This window comes from Camelina sativa, chromosome 15 (genome assembly GCF_000633955.1).
Source record: "Camelina sativa cultivar DH55 chromosome 15, Cs, whole genome shotgun sequence".
Taxonomy (NCBI): domain Eukaryota; kingdom Viridiplantae; phylum Streptophyta; class Magnoliopsida; order Brassicales; family Brassicaceae; genus Camelina; species Camelina sativa.
Window position 1 is genome coordinate 21,683,371 of NC_025699.1, and position 20,695 is coordinate 21,704,065.

Here is a 20,695-nt window from a genome sequence, read left to right on the forward strand (position 1 = left end):
CCCCCATCTTCAGTTCGTAGTTATGGGGAGAACTTTATGCTGTTTGATGGTCCCTCGGTCATGGCGACTTTCTACGACCTTTAAATTCTTGGATTTAAATGACGAGCTGGCTTTGAGATGGATAGGTGGTGGGAACTCGAAAAGTCCTCATAGACAAAAATCCGGAAACTAAAGGGTCGCGCGTGAGATATCCCTTTTTTGAGGGCGTGTTGTCACATCGTCACGCGTCCACTTTGGTGCGCATGATGTCCGAAAGTTGTAACGTCGCCTCGATTTTTGATTGGTAATGATGATTACTTCGGGATATCCCACTCCTTCCTCATTTTTGCTTCATTCTTCTTCATCGACTGTTTCCTCAGCTCGTCATTTCAGGTACTCTCTTCCCTCACCCTCTAGCTTGTCTATATATTTTATTTCCTTGAAGTTTTCTATGGCTTCCCCCGGATCCACTTCGTCTGATTCTGCGGTGAGTCATCTTCGCCAAAACACTTCGTCTGATTCCAGCGGCTCAACTAGATCGGATCGTCGTAAGGCGAGATCTCCTACGGGCAGCCTTGTTTCTTTGGGGTCGTCGACTAGCTCTGATGATACTAGTTTGGCCGAACTCCACCGTCGGCTCTCCTCTGATGTAGTCGCTCCGAGCTCGTCTGCCCTTCCGTGTAAAATTCCTTCCCTTATCAACGAAGATCTAGACGATACGGTCATTCTGGCGGACCGCATTATTGGACCTCGATCCTCCCCAATGGTGGCTGGTTCGTCGCGAGCTGGAGAGCATATTTTCTCCTTCGTTCCTCAAACTTCCTCCAAACTTGAATTGGCTCTCGAGGCAGTCCAGGTCGGCGAATTATCGACCGAACCGGTCATTATTATTCCTGGAGAAGACCAGCATCCTTGGGATGTTCCCAGTGGATTTATTTGTCTTTCTGAAAAACTCTTCCTCGAGTGCGGGATTACTTTCCCCCTCCCCTCTTTTCTTATGTCGTATTTTGCCAAGCGCGAGATGGCAATGTCTCAATTTACTCCGGCCACATTTCGGAATGCGGTGGGTTTTTCGATTTTAGCAAAGAGAGCAGGAGTTCAACTTTCAGTTGAGCATTTCGAGGAGCTTACCCGCCTAACAGCATCCGATAGAAAGAAAAAGCTCGGCGTTTATTATGTCAGTTCGCGACCCCCCCTGCTTGTCGAATGAGCGAAAGGGAAGACCCACAATTGGGAAGTGTCTTATTTTTTTCTAAAAGTGGGTCCGGGTGTCGTCGAAGATCTTGCGATCCCTTTATTTTCTGGGTGGAACCGTTCACCTGGTAGTTCATCCTTCTTCATGATTTATTCTTGTCTTTGTACATTTTCGTTGATCTCATTCTGTTTGTTCCTTGTAGTTGTCATTCCAAGGTGTCTTCTTCCCTATCCTGCTATCTTTCGAGCCGAGATTAACGCGATAAGGGCGGAAGGTCCTTATATTTGGCCCGGTACTGGACGGAGGAAAGCAGGTCGTCCACGGAAACAACGAGCTCCTTCAGGAAAACAAAAGACTTCTCGTTCGACAGGTAATTTCTTTGGGTTTTATCTAAGGCGTTCTTAGATGATTTACCAGGAGGGCGCCTGATGCGGTCCATCAAAGTAAATGTTCTTTCATCAGGGTGTAATGGGCAGCCTTCGTTTTTAGTCGTCGTTTTGCCCACTTATCCGTCGGTATATCACCATCGGCCAAGTACGCGCGTATTTCAACTCGCCAGTCCGTCTTATCTTCCTCTGAAGGTGGTTCAAACTGTTGTGTTGATGTCTCGTTTTGCCAAGTAGGACGGATTTCGTCTTGCTGATGGAGTGCAAGACAGGCTGCTGTTTGCGCCTCTTTGATGCTTGGAGTATCTATGCTTTCGACCGGGATAATCCGTTGGAGGTCTGAATTGGAGGTTGACGCGAACGCTGCCAAAGCATCGGCTGGAGCGTTATCCCCTATGGGGATTTTGATTAGCTCGAACTCGACGAACAGCTTGGAGAGAATTCTGACCACATCGAGGTAGGCAGCCATTGGCTCGCTCTGAGTATCATACTCGCCGCTAAACTGGTTAGCAACGAGCTGAGAATCATAGTATGCTCGGATGTGTTTGATTTGCATCCCGCTAGCGAGCTTGAGGCCGGCTATAAGTGCTTCATACTCAGCGACATTATTTGTTGCCTGGAGCCTAAGACAAAATGACTGCTCCTGTATTTCTCCAGTTGGGGATGTTAACCGGATTCCTATGCCGGACCCTAGCTGATGTGACCGCCGGACGCGGTCGTCTACGTTCGCGGTACGGACGCGGCTTAAGCTCTCGGCCAACTTTCAATCGGTGAAACTGTTCACGGCCGAGGTTCTTGGCTTCGGATCTAGGGGAGAATCAAACGATGGAAACGGAGTTTGAAGGAATTCAAACGAGCCGTTCGGGAGATACTCCGGGAAGCCACGAACGGTTCAATCAGACAGTACGGATGCGGGATGAGCGGGTGGACGTCTTCGAGGGAAACGATAGCGGGAATGATTTGAGATGGTTCGAGGGGACTCGAGAAAGATGAAAGAGGACAAATGGAAACGAGATGAGGGGAAGTACGGATGGATCGATTGACGACACAAGAGGTTTGGCTCTCCTCTTGATACGGTCGCTAACAAGGGCGAACCCGGTTCGCGTCTTGTTAGGGTTTTCTCAAGGTTCAATCCCGGATTGAAGAAAGAGAAGAGTGAGACAAGTTTCAAGAATCTCTCTTGAGGAAAAGTTTTATTTTCATACAAGTCTAAGGAGGAACAAGGGCTTAAAGAGAGTTTAAATAGCTAGGTCTAGATAGGAGCTTAAGGACACGCGGATTCATCTTGATCCGCACATCGTCCTTTTGACGTGTCCCCTTTACAAAGAGAACACATCGCCACCTTTTGACTAACACGCTTAGCCACAAACACTCTCCAACAAACATAGGATCAAAAGAGAATATTCTCAAGTTCAAAATTAAACCAAAAATAAGAGGGAAAGAGAGATAACCGCCTTGGCCTTGCGCGTGAAGCAACTTAGCCTTTAGGCGTTTTGCGTTTAGCTCCATGCCTCGTTAAAACCTCCTCCGGTAAACCCATTGGGACAAACCCGGAGTGAGGAAAAAGAGTACACTTCCTCGCTTAACGACTTGACCGTCTTCACTCTTGGGTAAGAGTGAAGACTAAGCGGACTGAGCCCTCGGAATCTTCGTTGGGTGGCTGGTGTTGGACGTAGGTTCGGACAAATAGGTTGAGCCGCTGTTTGGCCGCCTTTGCTGAGCTCTTGGAACGTGTGGTGGCTCCGGGAAGGATCGTTGGAGCCTTGGCCACGTTTGAAGAGGTTGCCCTGGTCGCGTCCGATGCGTCTTGGTCAGGCGTCTCGGTCGCGTCCGGCGTGTCTTGGTCTTCTTGGCTGAGGTCGCGTCCTGCGATCACATCATTCCCTCCCCCTTGAAAAGGTTTTGTCCCCAAAACATCTTCGTCTTCACCTACATCAAACGGAACGAGGTCAGTGACATTGAATGAGGTGGATGTACCAAACTCACCTGGAAGCTCAAGTCGGTAGGCGTTATCGTTGATCTTCTCGATGACTCGGAATGGGCCATCTCCTCGCGGGCTGAGCTTGTCCTTGCGTTTCTGCTGGAACCTCTCCGGCCTTAAGTGTAACCAGACCCAATCACCAGGTTTGAACAGCATCGGTTTACGTCCTCGGTTGAGGAAGCGTGCATACTGCTCGTTCCTTCGCTCTATGTTGGCTCGGACCTCCTCGTGCAAAGCCTTGACCATTTCTGCTCGTGCGACTCCGTCTTGATTCTCGGCTTCATTCGGTGGTATAGGGAGGAGATCCAGGGGCGTCAAAGGCTTGAATCCGTATGCGACCTCGAATGGCGACCTTTTCGTAGCTGAATGCACCGCTTGGTTGTATGCAAACTCGATGACCGGAATGCACTCGAGCCAGGAGCCTTTGTTGCTGGCGATAGCTGTGCAGAGTAAGGCGCCTATTGATCTTTTGACGACCTCCGTTTGGCCGTCGGTCTGAGGGTGAGCCGCGGTGGAGTACAGTAACTTCGTCCCGAGCTTGCGCCAAATAGTTCACCAGAAGTGACCAAGGAATTTGGGATCCCGATCGGATATGATGGTGCGCGGAACGCCATGAAGCCTTACGACCTGACTAAAGAACAAGTTCGCCAATTGCACAGCATCATTGTTCTTATTGCATGGAATGAAGTGAGCCATCTTCGAGAACCTATCAACAACCACCATGATACTATCTTTATGCGCCAAGAGGGGTAGGCCGAGGATGAAATCCATGGAGAGATCGATCCATGGTGCGGTGGACACGGGCAAAGGCATGTAGAGGCCATGCGGGTGAGTTGTCGACTTGGAGGTGCGACAAGCTATGCAACGGCCGACGTGCTTCTCTACCATACTTCGCATCTTTGGCCAGTAAAAATGCTCCTTGAGCACGGCCAAGGTCTTGGTGATGCCAAAATGACCCGCTAAACCTCCACTATGGGCTTCACGAACTAGCAACTCCCGGATAGAACCATTTGGTATACACAGCCTTCGACCTCTGAACAGGAAACCCTCGTGAATGTAGAACTCGGTGTAGATTCCTTTCCCATGGTTCTGGAAGCAATCTCCAAACTCAGCATCTCCAGCATAAGCATCTTTGATGCTTTCAAAACCCAATACGCGCGCGTCCATTGTGGTGATTAGTGCATGCCGTCTCGACAAGGCGTCGGCGACTACGTTCTCCTTGCCCTTCTTGTACTTAATGACGTATGGAAACGACTCAATGAACTCCAACCATTTCGCATGACGTCTCTTGAGGTTGGTCTGGCCGCGGAGGTGCTTGAGAGTTTCGTGATCAGTGTGAATCACAAACTCTCTCGCCAATAGATAATGTTGCCAAACCTCCATGGCACGAACGAGGGCGTATAACTCCTTGTCATACGTAGGGTAATTAAGCGTAGCTCCACTAAGCTTCTCACTAAAGTACGCCACCGGTTTGCCTCCTTGAGTCAGGACAGCTCCGACTCCAACTCCCGACGCATCGCACTCAACCTCAAAAGTTTTGTTGAAGTCGGGCAATGTAAGCAAGGGTGCTTGCGTGAGGCGTTTCTTGAGCTCGGTGAACGCCTTGTCTTGTTCCTCTCCCCATCGAAACTCGCTGTTCTTCTTGATCACGGAGGTGAGAGGCGCGGCGATCGTACTGAAATCTCGCACAAACCTCCGGTAAAAACTGGCTAGGCCGTGGAACGACCGGACTTGAGTGATGCTCGTGGGCGTGGGCCACTCCTCTATTGCGCGTATCTTCTCTCCATCGACCTTGAGGCCCTGCGAACTCACAACAAAGCCTAAAAAGACCAATTCATCAGCAGCAAACACGCACTTTTTCAAGTTTGCGTAGAGTTGCTCTTCGCGGAGGGTAAACAAGACAGCCTCTAGGTGTTTAACATGATCAGTCAAACTAGAGCTATATACCAATATATCATCAAAATAAACCACTACGAATTTATTGATAAACGATCTCAAAACATGGTTCATAAGACGCATAAAGGTAGAGGGGGCGTTAGAAAGACCGAATGGCATTACCAGCCATTCGTACAAACCCTGTTTTGTCTTGAAGGCCGTTTTCCACTCGTCACCCTCCTTCATCCGAACTTGATGGTAGCCGCTCTTCAGATCGATCTTTGAGAAGACACTGGCGCCGCTAAGCTCGTCTAGCATGTCATCGAGGCGTGGAATGGGGTGGCGGTATTTGATAGTGATGTTGTTGACGGCTCGACAGTCAACGCACATCCTCCATGATCCGTCTTTCTTCGGGACTAGTAGCACTGGTACAGCACACGGACTCAAACTCTCTCGGACGTAACCTTGCGCCATGAGCTCTTTGACTTGCCGCTCAAGCTCCTTCGCCTCTTCGGGGTTGACACGGTAGGCCGGCCGGTTGGGAAGCTGCGCTCCCGGGACTAGATCGATCTGATGTTCGATCCCTCTGATCGGTGGTAGGCCTTCGGGGAGTTCTTCGGGGAACACATCGGCGAATCGCTTGAGGACGCCGCGTATGACCTCCGGTAAGGCTTCTAGTGAACCATCAAGACCTGAANAACGACTCAATGAACTCCAACCATTTCGCATGACGTCTCTTGAGGTTGGTCTGGCCGCGGAGGTGCTTGAGAGTTTCGTGATCAGTGTGAATCACAAACTCTCTCGCCAATAGATAATGTTGCCAAACCTCCATGGCACGAACGAGGGCGTATAACTCCTTGTCATACGTAGGGTAATTAAGCGTAGCTCCACTAAGCTTCTCACTAAAGTACGCCACCGGTTTGCCTCCTTGAGTCAGGACAGCTCCGACTCCAACTCCCGACGCATCGCACTCAACCTCAAAAGTTTTGTTGAAGTCGGGCAATGTAAGCAAGGGTGCTTGCGTGAGGCGTTTCTTGAGCTCGGTGAACGCCTTGTCTTGTGCCTCTCCCCATTGAAACTCGCTGTTCTTGATCACAGAGGTTAGAAGCGCGGCGATCGTACTGAAATCTCGCACGAACCTCCGGTAAAAACTGGCTAGGCCGTGGAACGACCGGACTTGAGTGATGCTCGTTGGCGTGGGCCACTCCTCTATTGCGCGTATCTTCTCTCCATCGACCTTGAGGCCCTGCGAACTCACAACAAAGCCTAAAAAGACCAATTCATCAGCAGCAAACACGCACTTTTTCAAGTTTGCGTAGAGTTGCTCTTCGCGGAGGGTAAACAAGACAGCCTCTAGGTGTTTTACATGATCAGTCAAACTAGAGCTATATACCAATATATCATCAAAATAAACCACTACGAATTTATTGATAAACGATCTCAAAACATGGTTCATAAGACGCATAAAGGTAGAGGGGGCGTTAGAAAGACCGAATGGCATTACCAGCCATTCGTACAAACCCTGTTTTGTCTTGAAGGCCGTTTTCCACTCGTCACCCTCCTTCATCCGAACTTGATGGTAGCCGCTCTTCAGATCGATCTTTGAGAAGACACTGGCGCCGCTAAGCTCGTCTAGCATGTCATCGAGGCGTGGAATGGGGTGGCGGTATTTGATAGTGATGTTGTTGACGGCTCGACAGTCAACGCACATCCTCCATGATCCGTCTTTCTTCGGGACTAGTAGCACTGGTACAGCACACGGACTCAAACTCTCTCGGACGTAACCTTGCGCCATGAGCTCTTTGACTTGTCGCTCAAGCTCCTTCGCCTCTTCGGGGTTGACACGGTAGGCTGGCCGGTTGGGAAGCTGCGCTCCTGGGACTAGATCGATCTGATGTTCGATGCCTCTGATCGGTGGTAGGCCTTCGGGGAGTTCTTCGGGGAACACATCGGCGAATCGCTTGAGGACGCCGCGTATGACCTCCGGTAAGGCTTCTAGTGAACCATCAAGACCTGAAAGCAATGCATCTCGAAACAACATCAAAATCACTTGGGCTGAGTCCTTAAGGGACTTTCTAACATCACCATATTGAATCAGGAAATTCTTTTTATCGTTCGAGTCTTTAGACAACTTGTCTTGCATTTCATGTACTTGCGTGGGGCTCAAGGGTTTCAAGCAAATACGTTTGTTGTCATGAACGAAAAAGTATTGGTTAGTATGGCCGCAGTGTGTGGTGCGCTTATCAAACTGCCATGGGCGCCCCAATAAGAGGTGGCTAGCTTGCATAGGCACCACATCACAAAGAACTTGATCCTTATACGGACCGATACTGAATGGGACCGTGACTTGTTCCTTTACTTGGATCACGGTCTTATCATTTAACCATCTCAAGCGATAAGGGCGAGGGTGGTTTGTGGTTTCAAGAGAAAGTTTCTTGACAAGACTGGAACTTGCCACATTAGTGCAAGAACCTCCATCTATGATCAAGCCACAAACGCGACCACTTACAGTGCATCTCGTGTGGAAAATGTTGTCACGTTGGTTGGCGTCATCCGTGGCTACACCGGCGTTCAGGATGCGGCGTATCATGAGCAGTTCTCCGACCTCGGGTTCCGCAACAGCTTCTTCCAGCTCAGTTTCTCCTCGCACCATTTCTTCAGTGGCCTCATCGTCGGACTCGATCTCGCCAGCCTCAGTCAGTATCATCGTCCGTGCGTTCGGACAATCACGAGCGTAATGGCCTCTCCCTTGACACTTGAAACATACAATGTCGCGGCTCCGGACGTCGGTGGTGTTGCGTCGCGGATCTTGGCGCTCATTGGTGGCCGGCTCCCTAGGTTTGAATCTCGAGTCCGTGCTGGTCGCCTTTGGTTTTTCCGGCAATCGGTTTGATGGCGACGCGTTAGGAGTCCAATTGGTAGCTCCTTGAGTTCGGCCACGAGGCGCAGAGGCGCTCTTCTTCTTGATTTGAGTCTCAATTTGCACCGAGAGATGCAATAACTCCTCAAAGGTTTGATAGGGTTGGCGCTCGACCTTGCGTGCAATGCGTTCTTGCAATCCGTCCAAGAACTGAGCCATGAGTGACTCTTCGGAGTCATCGACTTGCAACCGGTTGCGCAAGTGTTCAAATTCTTCGTAATACTCCTCCACGTTCCGTGCGCCTTGCGTTAGTCGCCGAAACTTCTTCTGGAGCTCGCGGTGGTAGTAGGGAGGCACGTAGCGCCTTCGCATCTCTGCTTTCAAGACCTCCCAAACAGTGATAGGTCGGTCGCGGTTGCGTCGTTGTTCAGCCTCCAGTCGATCCCACCAGGTAAGGGCGTGATCGGTGAATTGTGCCACCGCATATTGGACCTTTCGTAGCTCCGGATAGGCATGGCACGAGTATAAGTGGTCCATGCGACTTTCCCATTCAAGATAGGCCTCGGGGTCTGACTTGCCTGCGAACGTTGGTGGGACCATCTTGTGGTTCGGCTCATAACGTCTCGGACCTTCGTCGTCTTGATCATCATAGCGGTGTCGTCGTCTAGGCCTCGGTTCAAATTCCTCATCGGACTGATCACTCGCTGGCTCGCGTCGTGGTCGCCTCGCGGGTAACGGATCTTCGCGAGGAGGATTCATAAGTTCAATCCTCGTGAGGCGATCAGCTAGTTGCTCTAGGCCGGTTCGTAATGCGGCGAGGGTGACACCAATCTCTGGTGGCGCTGGTGGAATTTCTTCGGCCATCGTACGGACTGGTTGTTGGTGACGTGGCGTGGCTCCGCGGTATAGGTTTGAATTTAAACCTCGCAAAAAGAAAACCACACGTGAGTCTCACACGCTCAAGAGGACCACACAAAGATTCGTTCCACTATCAATGATTGAGGACAGCTATGACACATGCAATCCTATGACTAAAACAAATAAAGCAAAAGCAAAAGTAAAAGTACTACGCGACAAGAATTGCTTTATGCCTAAGACCGGAAACACAAAAACTAATCGCGAAACTAGCTTTATGGATCTAAAAGTGAACTCGCAAGAACACAAAGGAACAGAGATATGAACACGAAGAACACATGCGAATTCTAAGACCCTAAGCGGACGAAAGACAATCCTAAACATGCACCAAATTAAACCAAAAAGAACAAGCGAGTCCTATGGAGCTAAAAGATGCAAGCTTTAAACTCAAATATTGAAACTTTAAAGGAACAGAGAGTTCTGGAAAGAAACAACCTCGTAGGAGCTTTGAAGCTCTGATACCAAGCTGATGTGACCGCCGGACGCGGTCGTCTACGTTCGCGGTACGGACGCGGCTTAAGCTCTCGGCCAACTTTCAATCGGTGAAACTGTTCACGGCCGAGGTTCTTGGCTTCGGATCTAGGGGAAAATCAAGTGATGGAAACGGAGTTTGAAGGAATTCAAACAAGCCGTTCGGGAGATACTCAGGGAAGCCACGAACGGTTCAATCGGACAGTACGGATGCGGGACGAGCGGGTGGACGTCTTCGAGGGAAACGATAGCGGGAATGATTTGAGATGGTTCGAGGGGACTCGAGAAAGATGAAAGAGGACAGATGGAAACGAGATGAGGGGAAGTACGGATGGATCGATTGACGACACAAGAGGTTTGGCTCTCCTCTTGATACGGTCGCTAACAAGGGCGAACCCGGTTCGCGACTTGTTAGGGTTTTCTCAAGGTTCAATCCCGGATTGAAGAAAGAGAAGAGTGAGACAAGTTTCAAGAATCTCTCTTGAGGAAAAGTTTTATTTTCATACAAGTCTAAGGAGGAACAAGGGCTTAAGGAGAGTTTAAATAGCTAGGTCTAGATAGGAGCTTAAGGACACGCGGATTCATCTTGATCCGCACATCGTCCTTTTGACGTGTCCCCTTTACAAAGAGAACACATCGCCACCTTTTGACTAACACGCTTAGCCACAAACACTCTCCAACGTTCACAAACATAGGATCAAAAGAGAATATTCTCAAGTTCAAAATTAAACCAAAAATAAGAGGGAAAGAGAGATAACCGCCTTGGCCTTGCGCGTGAAGCAACTTAGCCTTTAGGCGTTTTGCGTTTAGCTCCATGCCTCGTTAAAACCTCCTCCGGTAAACCCATTGGGACAAACCCGGAGTGAGGAAAAAGAGTACACTTCCTCGCTTAACGACTTGACCGTCTTCACTCTTGGGTAAGAGTGAAGACTAAGCGGACTGAGCCCTCGGAGTCTTCGTTGGGTGGCTGGTGTTGGACGTAGGTTCGGACAAATAGGTTGAGCCGTTGTTTGGCCGCCTTTGCTGAGCTCTTGGAACGTGTGGTGGCTCCGGGAAGGATCGTTGGAGCCTTGGCCACGTTTGAAGAGGTTGCCCTGGTCGCGTCCGATGCGTCTTGGTCAGGCGTCTCGGTCGCGTCCGGTGTGTCTTGGTCTTCTTGGCTGAGGTCGCGTCCTGCGATCACATCACTAGGTGTGACGATGCACCATCTACCTTCAGAATCCATTGTCCATCAGCAGGGTCGGCGGATGTCGGCTCGGTCCCTTCTGGTGGTAGTTCGATCAAGAAGTCGGCTAAAACTTGGGATTTGGCGGCTGGACGAGTGAGGTATTCGATGTCGTATTCCCTGAGCTCAATTGCCCACTTCGTTAATCGTCCAGATTGACTCGGACTATGCAGTATAGATCGCAGAGCTTGATTTGTCAGGACGGCGACGGTATGGGATTGGAATTATGGTTAAAGCTTCCTTGTCGAGGTGACAACTGCCAAGGCAACCTTTTCGACTATCGGATAGCGAGTCTCGGCGTCATCGAGCGATTTACTTATATAGAAGATAGGTCGCTGCTCCCCACGGTCGTCTTTAACCAGGACTCCACTAACAGCCGATGTCGAGACTGCGATATAGAGGAATAAAATTTCTCTGTGCTCCGGCTTGGCTAGAATCGAGGGTGTTGAGAGGTAATCCTTTAGCTTTTTGAATGCGTCGTGGCAAGCTTCGTTTTATTCGAACTTCCCTTTTGTTTTGAGAAGTTGGTAAAAAGGGAGGCACTTGTCGGTCGATCTTGAGAGAAAGCGATTTAGGGCAGTAATTCGTCCGGTCAGCCGCTGTACTTCTCTAGCGTTCCTTGGTAATGGTAGGTCGATGATCGCCATTATTTGCTTTGGATTAGCAATATCGAAGCACTGGCGGAGGTGGCTAATGTGCTGGTTGGCATGTTGCGATTTGACGAGCATATCGTCTATATAAACTTCCATGGTCTTGCCAAGTTGCTCGGCAAACATTTTGTTGACTAATCGCTAGTAAGTCACGCCAGCGTTCTTCAATCCAAAAGGCATAACTTTGTAGCAATAAATTCCTCTATCCGTAATGAACGATGTTTTTTCTTGGTCATCCTTGTGTATGCGGATCTGATAGTACCCTGAGAAGGCGTCCATAAAGATCAGAAGTTCGTTTCCCGCGGTTGCTTCGACGAGCTGATCGATTCGTGGTAGTGGGAAGCTATCCTTTGGGCAATCTTTATTCAGATCGGTAAAATTTACACAAACGTGCCATTTTCCATTTTCCTTTTTGACGACAACTGGATTGGCAAGCCACTCTGGATATTTTACCTCCACGATTGATCCTGATCCCAAGAGTTTTTCGACTTCGTCATTTACTGCTTGCGACCTCTCGGGTCCCAATTTACGTTGTTTCTGTTTGACAGGCTTGTGTGTCGGATTGGCGTTGAGCTCGTGAGTTGTTACAGCTGGATCGATTCCTTTCATGTTGGTGACTGTCCAAGCGAAAGTCGCGATATTGACCTTAAGAAAGTTTATCAGCTCGCTGCGCATCTCGGGGGTTATCTTTATTCCAATGTTGACGCAACGCTTTATATCGGCCTCGTCAATATTTACTTCTTCTGTTGCGGCAACACCTTGCTGGATCGGGGTCGCCGGCCCATCGGTCGGCGACGGACTGCTATCACCAGAAGGATGCTTTGATTGCTATAACTTTTTTGCCGCACGAATCTTGTGTTCGATGAGAAAGCATTGCCTCGCAGTTTGCTGGTTTCCACGTTACATGTATACTCCTTTTGAGGTCGTTAATTTTACGCACTCATGGTATGTTGACGGAACTGCACTCATCTTGTGAAGCCAGAGGATTCCAAGGATGACATTGTAGATGGTCGGTTTGTCGATAATGGCGAATCAGGAATATCGTGCCGTGCCTCCGACAAAGATTGGTAGGTCGATAGTGCCAATCGACATGATATGATCCCCATCAAAGCCAGTCAGATAATTGCAGTCTGGCTTTTTGTCGCATTCGCTAACCTCCATTTGTGCCAAGACATCCCGAAAGATAACATTTACTGAACTTCTAGTGTCGATCAAGATTCGCGTGACCTAACTTTCACTGATCAGAAGCTCGACCACCAAGGGATCTTTGTGTGGGAGGTCCAGCCCTTCGAGGTCGCTATTATCGAATGAAATTGGCAAATTTGGGGACCCAACCTTGGACGGCCAGGACTTCTTCATCTCTGCCTTTTTGGTATAATCCCTTATCGATCGTACTGAATCATTACATCCTCCCAATCCGCCCATGATCATGCTGATCCGGCGTCTCGGCGCTGGAGGGGATTGTTCAGTCTGTCGTTCTGCGCGCGCTCTTTTTTCATGGACAGCAACTTCCGCCATTTCGGCTTCGTCCCCACTTTGTTTGCCGAGTTGCTGTTTCTCTCTAATGAATTTCCAAGCAACATTCTCGGCTCTCTTGTTGTTCTGCTTGCTTGGTTGCGGTATCTTGGCCCTGTCGGATTCAACGACTATTGCGCCTTTCTTGTATCGCTCCATTAGGATGGTTTGGAGGTAACGACACTCTTCGATCGCGTGGGTGTTGCTCTGATGATAATCAAAAAACTGCCCCGCGCTGCTTTCGCCTCCTTCCTTTCGAACATACTTGTTCCAAGGTAAGTTTTGTTGCGTATCGTCGCTGATCGCGAAGGTCCGACGGTTCCTATCCTGGTTACGAGTGAAGTGCTGTCGAGGCTCGACGTGATCGGTCTTCGGGGCGGCGACTGCTGGTTCTTTTATCGTGGTATTCTTCTCCGGTGCGTGTTTCTTGGCATTGACAGCTTTCTCCTCTTCTAACTCAATGTGTTATGCAGCTTGGAGTAATGCGTCAGCGATTGTCTCGACGTGCATTAGGTACAGTTCTTCCTTGAATCGTGACTCATACCATAATGTGTTCTTTAGTGCGACAATTGCCGCCGCATCTGGGAACGACACGTTAACGACGACCTCTTTGAATCGTGAAATAAATGACCGGAGCGACTCTTGGCGAGTTTGAGTCAGGGAGTATAGATCGGCGTGCAAATTCTTATTCTCCTTTAGGACGGCAAATTGCTTCATGAATTCGGTCATTAGATCTTTAATGCTGTCAATTGACCCAGATGGAAGCCGTGAGAACCAACTTAGGGCCGTTCCTGTGAAGTGCTCGGCAAAAACTTGACATGCTCCAGCGTCGTACTCTATCGGGCTGAATTGCAAAGGACCGAGTGCTACTCCGAATGTCAGCAAAAAATCTCTTGGATCGACCGTGCGGTCGTAATAACCCAATCTGGGTTTGATCAGCTCGTTGCACTGGCGTGCTTGTGAGCCGCCTGGAGAATGGGGTTCGCTGGGTTGCCTCAAGTACGAGGTCCATGTCTGGGGCTTTGCTCGTCACCTTGTGGAACATTGCCTCCATCTCTTGCATTTTCTCCTTCATTTGTTTCAACTCTGCTGCTTTCACTTCTTCGCTTGTCTCGTCAATATGTATGACCGGGTGTCGCTCTATCTCGCAGGTTTGCGTCTGTGGCCTTGCCATCCTTCCGACCTGGAGGTAGCATGTAGCGTTCTATCGATCGGTGTGGAGGTGGTCGATTTCTTCCTGGGCATTAATTTGTGCCATGGTTAACGCGTCCAGACGAGTGTTGGTTCGCTGTTCTTGTTGTTCGAGACGCATCAGTATCCCGCAAAAGAGCTCATCAATACTGGAAACAGGTTGAGTGTTGACGGTGGTGAGCTGTGCGGGATTTTTTGTCGTCTCGGCGCTTGCCGGGGTCGTCAGATTCGTCGCGATAACAAACGTCTCTGGGCTTTCCGCTTCGACGGCCTTTCTCGGGGCGTCCGGAGTGGGGAGAACAGTGGGCTCGGCCTGCTCTGTTCCCGGAGTTACTGTCCCGCCTGACGTGCTGGCGTCCTTGTTTCCATCGTTCGCGAGTCTAGTCATCTCGTCAAACTCTGCTGGTCTATTCGTAAGAAAACTTCGACTTGATTCCCCCTACCTGGCGCGCCAAATTGTTGATGTCCAGATCGGTCCAATTGATATATTTTAGTTCGGTATTTAATGGGATCGAAGTTCTCTTTATTATATGAAAAGTCGAGCTACAATTCGTATTTTACGAAATAGAAATGACGAAAGGAAGACAAATAACGAGCTGCGAGTTCGCTAATTTTGTCCTTTGCCCGTACGCCGTACAGTCACTATTTATAGATTTCTGTGTCGGTTTATCCTCCAAAAAGACCAAAATAACCCTCCGCGGCTTATTGATTTTTTGGATATTTTCTGGACCGGACCTATTGTAGGAGTGAGATCCACCCCTAACAGAGGATAAAAATTTTCCACATTGTCAAATACTATAATAAGGTAGAATTATTATTTTATTTTTCCTCCTACATTTATATATTGATTTTCATGACAAATGGGTGGATGAAAATAAGGAGTGTTGAGTTTTCTATTGATATAGTCGTAAGCCAATAAAACTATATTTCTTCTTTATATCTTGAATCCTGACCGATTAACTGAATTTTAAAACGAGTTATTCTCTTTGAGAAATTTTCTCCCAAAATTTATTTTAATATTATACATTGACTATTTTGATTGATCTTCCTCTTAATTATTGACTTTTCTTTTCAAGAGGAACAAATTAAAACCCTTGTCTGATTTGGTTTGGAGAGTCAAGGTGTGATATTCCTTTCTTTTTTGCGATTCGCATATAATGATGTTGAGATATATATTCAATACATTTTTTGGCAAAAACATGAAGGTTTCTATGAGGCTTCTTAGTCATTTCTTAAGTACGTTCATACGTGACTTTCTTGCACCCCTCTCTCATAGATTAAGACAACAGAATTTGGTCCAAACTTTGTCCGGTAAACTTAAGAGGTACTTTGTATTTTGCCTTAGTTATGAGTGGTAAATAAGGAATCCCGTAACTTGATGAAAGAATATTTCTTAGGACTTGTCGAAAAAGTTGTAATACTTTTATACAGCTTGTACTAGTACACGCCTGATGATGACTTGTTTGTAAGTGTCATATTGGTTTAAGAACATAACCATTAATTCTGTATCTATCATTAGTTGCACTTGGTCTGGTTGTACAAGAGGCCCATTTGTCGCAAAAATACATATATGGGGTTACGTGTGGAAACAAAAGTTAGCTAGGTAGCTAACAAAGTTTGTAACACCTAACCTTTAATTCAACTGCTGTGCGTTTAAATTTAATTATATCATGCGTTCGTGTGCATGAAAAGTCCCACACNGAATTTTAAAACGAGTTATTCTCTTTGAGAAATTTTCTCCCAAAATTTATTTTAATATTATACATTGACTATTTTGATTGATCTTCCTCTTAATTATTAAAACCCTTGTCTGATTTGGTTTGGAGAGTCAAGGTGTGATATTCCTTTCTTTTTTGCGATTCGCATATAATGATGTTGAGATATATATTCAATACATTTTTTTGGCAAAAACATGAAGGTTTCTATGAGGCTTCTTAGTCATTTCTTAAGTACGTTCATACGTGACTTTCTTGCACCCCTCTCTCATAGATTAAGACAACAGAATTTGGTCCAAACTTTGTCCGGTAAACTTAGAGGTACTTTGTATTTTGCCTTAGTTATGAGTGGTAAATAAGGAATCCCGTAACTTGATGAAAGAATATTTCTTAGGACTTGTCGAAAAAGTTGTAATACTTTATACAGCTTGTACTAGTATACGCCTGATGATGACATGTTTGTAAGTGTCATATTGGTTTAAGAACATAACCATTAATTCTGTATCTATCATTAGTTGCACTTGGTCTGGTTGTACAAGAGGCCCATTTGTCGCAAAAATACATATATGGGGTTACGTGTGGAAACAAAAGTTAGCTAGGTAGCTAACAAAGTTTGTAACACCTAACCTTTAATTCAACTGCTGTGCGTTTAAATTTAATTATATCATGCGTTCGTGTGCATGAAAAGTCCCACACATGCATCGAAATCAACAAGTTGAAATGATTTCAGCTAGATCCGATCTAGAAATCATGGCGCAACTTACCCGTGGAGCTCCCTGCATGCAAGTGATCTTAAGGCATGTAGTTTAGTCTCTGTTGAAGTCAGCCACCGGAATCTCTTATGACTCCGATTCTTGGGAATCTGAATGTTAGCCTAACTCCTTACTAAATGTTGCTTCGTCGTAAGAGTTGAAGTATTTTTCAAATCTATAATTTCCAAAGATCAAATCAGATTGCAATTCACAACATATAATTTAAGCATAAGTTGTTGTGGCATCAATATCGTTTTTTTTCTTTGTAATCTCCGTTTCAGTGTATACCATTTTAGCTAAATGACAGAAGTTATCATGTTTGCCTCTTGTCTATTAACATTATTATACATAAAAATATCAATTAATATCTAACTAAAAACAATTCAACCGGTAATAAAAGACATTACATACAGCTCACAAGTGGTAACAAAACATCAAACTAAATTAAATTTTCTTGGTACTTGAAACAAAATCAAATAACTCTATTTTGTATGATATCTAATTAATTCAACATTAATTCACCAAAAACAAGAAAATCAGATAACTTTAAATAAATAATAGTATCTCTAAAACATCTAATAAAATGGAACAAATTAGGAGTATTAAAATTTTGGGCTTCTCACCAAAGAAAGGATGGCATTGATTTCTGGAGATTCCAAATGATATATCTCCTTTTCCAAATGATATTTTAAGTACCTTCAAATAATAAGCTATTTAATTTTATATNATACAGCTTGTACTAGTATACGCCTGATGATGACATGTTTGTAAGTGTCATATTGGTTTAAGAACATAACCATTAATTCTGTATCTATCATTAGTTGCACTTGGTCTGGTTGTACAAGAGGCCCATTTGTCGCATAAATACATATATGGGGTTACGTGTGGAAACAAAAGTTAGCTAGGTAGCTAACAAAGTTTGTAACACCTAACCTTTAATTCAACTGCTGTGCGTTTAAATTTAATTATATCATGCGTTCGTGTGCATGAAAAGTCCCACACATGCATCGAAATCAACAAGTTGAAATGATTTCAGCTAGATCCGATCTAGAAATCATGGCGCAACTTACCCGTGGAGCTCCCTGCATGCAAGTGATCTTAAGGCATGTAGTTTAGTCTCTGTTGAAGTCAGCCACCGGAATCTCTTATGACTCCGATTCTTGGGAATCTGAATGTTAGCCTAACTCCTTACTAAATGTTGCTTCGTCGTAAGAGTTGAAGTATTTTTCAAATCTATAATTTCCAAAGATCAAATCAGATTGCAATTCACAACATATAATTTAAGCATAAGTTGTTGTGGCATCAATATCGTTTTTTTTCTTTGTAATCTCCGTTTCAGTGTATACCATTTTAGCTAAATGACAGAAGTTATCATGTTTGCCTCTTGTCTATTAACATTATTATACATAAAAATATCAATTAATATCTAACTAAAAACAATTCAACCGGTAATAAAAGACATTACATACAGCTCACAAGTGGTAACAAAACATCAAACTAAATTAAATTTTCTTGGTACTTGAAACAAAATCAAATAACTCTATTTTGTATGATATCTAATTAATTCAACATTAATTCACCAAAAACAAGAAAATCAGATAACTTTAAATAAATAATAGTATCTCTAAAACATCTAATAAAATGGAACAAATTAGGAGTATTAAAATTTTGGGCTTCTCACCAAAGAAAGGATGGCATTGATTTCTGGAGATTCCAAATGATATATCTCCTTTTCCAAATGATATTTTAAGTACCTTCAAATAATAAGCTATTTAATTTTATATTTTAACTTATATTTGTCTAACATTTAATGGACAATAAGAAGACATGGTGTGAATTCATCTGACTCACTAGCCGTGCATGGATTGGCTGCTTTAGAAATTTCTGCACTCTATACACTTGAAGGTGACATATACACATTTTATTAGTGGTAATTGGTACTTTGCTTGGAGTATATATACATGCACATATCAGATCAGGTTGTATTATATATTGTCTGCATCTTTGAAGCTGTCACAACTTGGAAGTCAAGAATGGTCAGTCTAATGTTCGTTAGTTCGGCCTCATGCTTACGCTCTTCTCCATCAAAAATTACCATGGCTAGGTACTGGTTTTAAAATTATAATGCAAGATACATGCACTACTCAAAAATTTTACTCGATCTATTTATCATTAATTATATAACAATCGGCTTATTAGTACACTAACTGAACTCAATTCTTTTGTCTACATGAAGTTTGGACTTCGAGATCAAGAAACTTGGTAAAGTTCTTCCACCTTGACTCTCAAAACAGTTAGCAGAATATAGTTTTTAGATTTGGTTATCATAATTAGTCTCTTGTCTGATGATCATGCTTGCTTGCTCAGGTGGTAGCACAACAAAACTTGTTCGTAACGTGAATTTGGAGAAACTAAAGAACAATTATTTGTTTCCCGAAGTAATATCTTAATCTTATCATCTTTCTTGATTTTTTTTTGTTAATATATATTCCAATATTGTGGGAATCCATATTTAACTGACAGTTTATATATGTGTAAAAAATATAGATCAACAGACGTGAGCTTGAGCACGTTGAAAAGCATCCAAATGTACAAGTGATAAGCCTTGGGACTGGTGATACAACAGAGCCTATTCCAGAGCACATAAGCTCACACATGTCTCGCGTATGAATTTTCTTTTCTTCTTTAGCATAATTTACATTTCTTCATTGCTTTTTTTTTTTCGAGCTAGTGTTGTGTGTTTGTGGTAACTGGTAAGCCCTAAAACTTATGGATGATCCTATGTACCGACGTGAATAGTCTTATTTTCTTACATGAATGCTTAAACTGGTCAACTCATACAAGCTATCTCAAAAGTCAAATGTTGTTCTCTTCTTGGTTTTTCAAAATTTTCGATAATGTCATCGTTTTTGTTTTCATGCAAATAAATAAAAAACTCTTGGTCATCGACGCATGTATCGGCCTTTTTTTTTTGTTGATCGGTTGGTCGTGTATGCGTACGTGCATGTGATCTGTTTCGTATATATATTATTAATAGGATGATATGAAAACTTTTTAATAAGAAGAAAAATCATGTTAATTAATCCTTTGTCAATGTCTCTATTTTTCTAATTTTATATTTCTCTGGTGCAACAAGAGAAGCTATGTGTTTCTTTTTTGTGAAGTATATATGCTATGTAAATTTTATTTTCCATTGTGCTTTTATATATAGTATTAGTTAGTTTGATTTTCATTGACTTTGAATGCTGTTATACCGTGATTGTTTTTTTTTTGTTTTTTTTTTCTGAAAAAGAAACTATTACTTGATTAAATCGTTGGTAAATATAGTCATTGAACCAAAGAACAGAAAATTTAAAGTATTATATGTTCTTTTTTTTTTTGCGGGGGAAAAAGAGTGCTTCTGATTAGTAATCATTAGTGACAATGTGTGGTTGGGTTTTGATTATTCAGTTTGCGCATGGCCTATCGACCGTAGAAGGATATAGAGGCTATGGACTTGAACAAGGGAATAAGGTAATCAAGGACCGGTTCTCTTTTCATTTTGCTTTGACTAAAGTTGTACGTACCAATTTAATTTGTTGTTTATTCGGTCAGGGTAATCATATCATTTTATATATGTTGTTACTTTATATAGCATGACTCTGTGACACTGTTATATTTCTTTGTATTGATTTTTTTAATTATTATTATTAGAATCTGCGAAAAGCTATTGCTGAAACGTTTTATAGAGACCTTCGTGTAAAAAGCAATGAAGTTTTTGTATCAGATGGTGCACAAAGTGATATTTCTCGACTTCAGGTAGGATGCAGCTAGGGAGTCTTTTTTTTTTTGTTTTTTTTGGATATTTGACACAATCTTTCGACGTTATGCTGATTTGAGTTTTGGAATCTTCAGCTACTCCTAGGCTCAAATGTCACAATTGCAGTGCAAGATCCTACCTTCCCGGTAATGTTTTATGTTAACATCTTCCCTATTTAATGAGAAG

General features: G+C 44.7%; 1 protein-coding gene across 1 annotated transcript in view; it reads left to right on the forward strand.

Moving 5' to 3' along the window:
• LOC104747291 (aminotransferase ALD1) overlaps positions 18,699-20,695 on the forward strand; it is a 5,718-nt gene continuing 3,721 nt past the window's right edge. Inside the window, exons 1-7 of the mRNA XM_010468905.2 lie at positions 18,699-18,814; positions 18,947-18,972; positions 19,078-19,148; positions 19,258-19,374; positions 20,161-20,223; positions 20,404-20,508; positions 20,605-20,655. Coding sequence (XP_010467207.1) covers positions 18,744-18,814; positions 18,947-18,972; positions 19,078-19,148; positions 19,258-19,374; positions 20,161-20,223; positions 20,404-20,508; positions 20,605-20,655 — 504 coding nt within the window. The 5' untranslated portion in view covers positions 18,699-18,743. The remainder of the gene's footprint in view (positions 18,815-18,946; positions 18,973-19,077; positions 19,149-19,257; positions 19,375-20,160; positions 20,224-20,403; positions 20,509-20,604; positions 20,656-20,695) is intronic.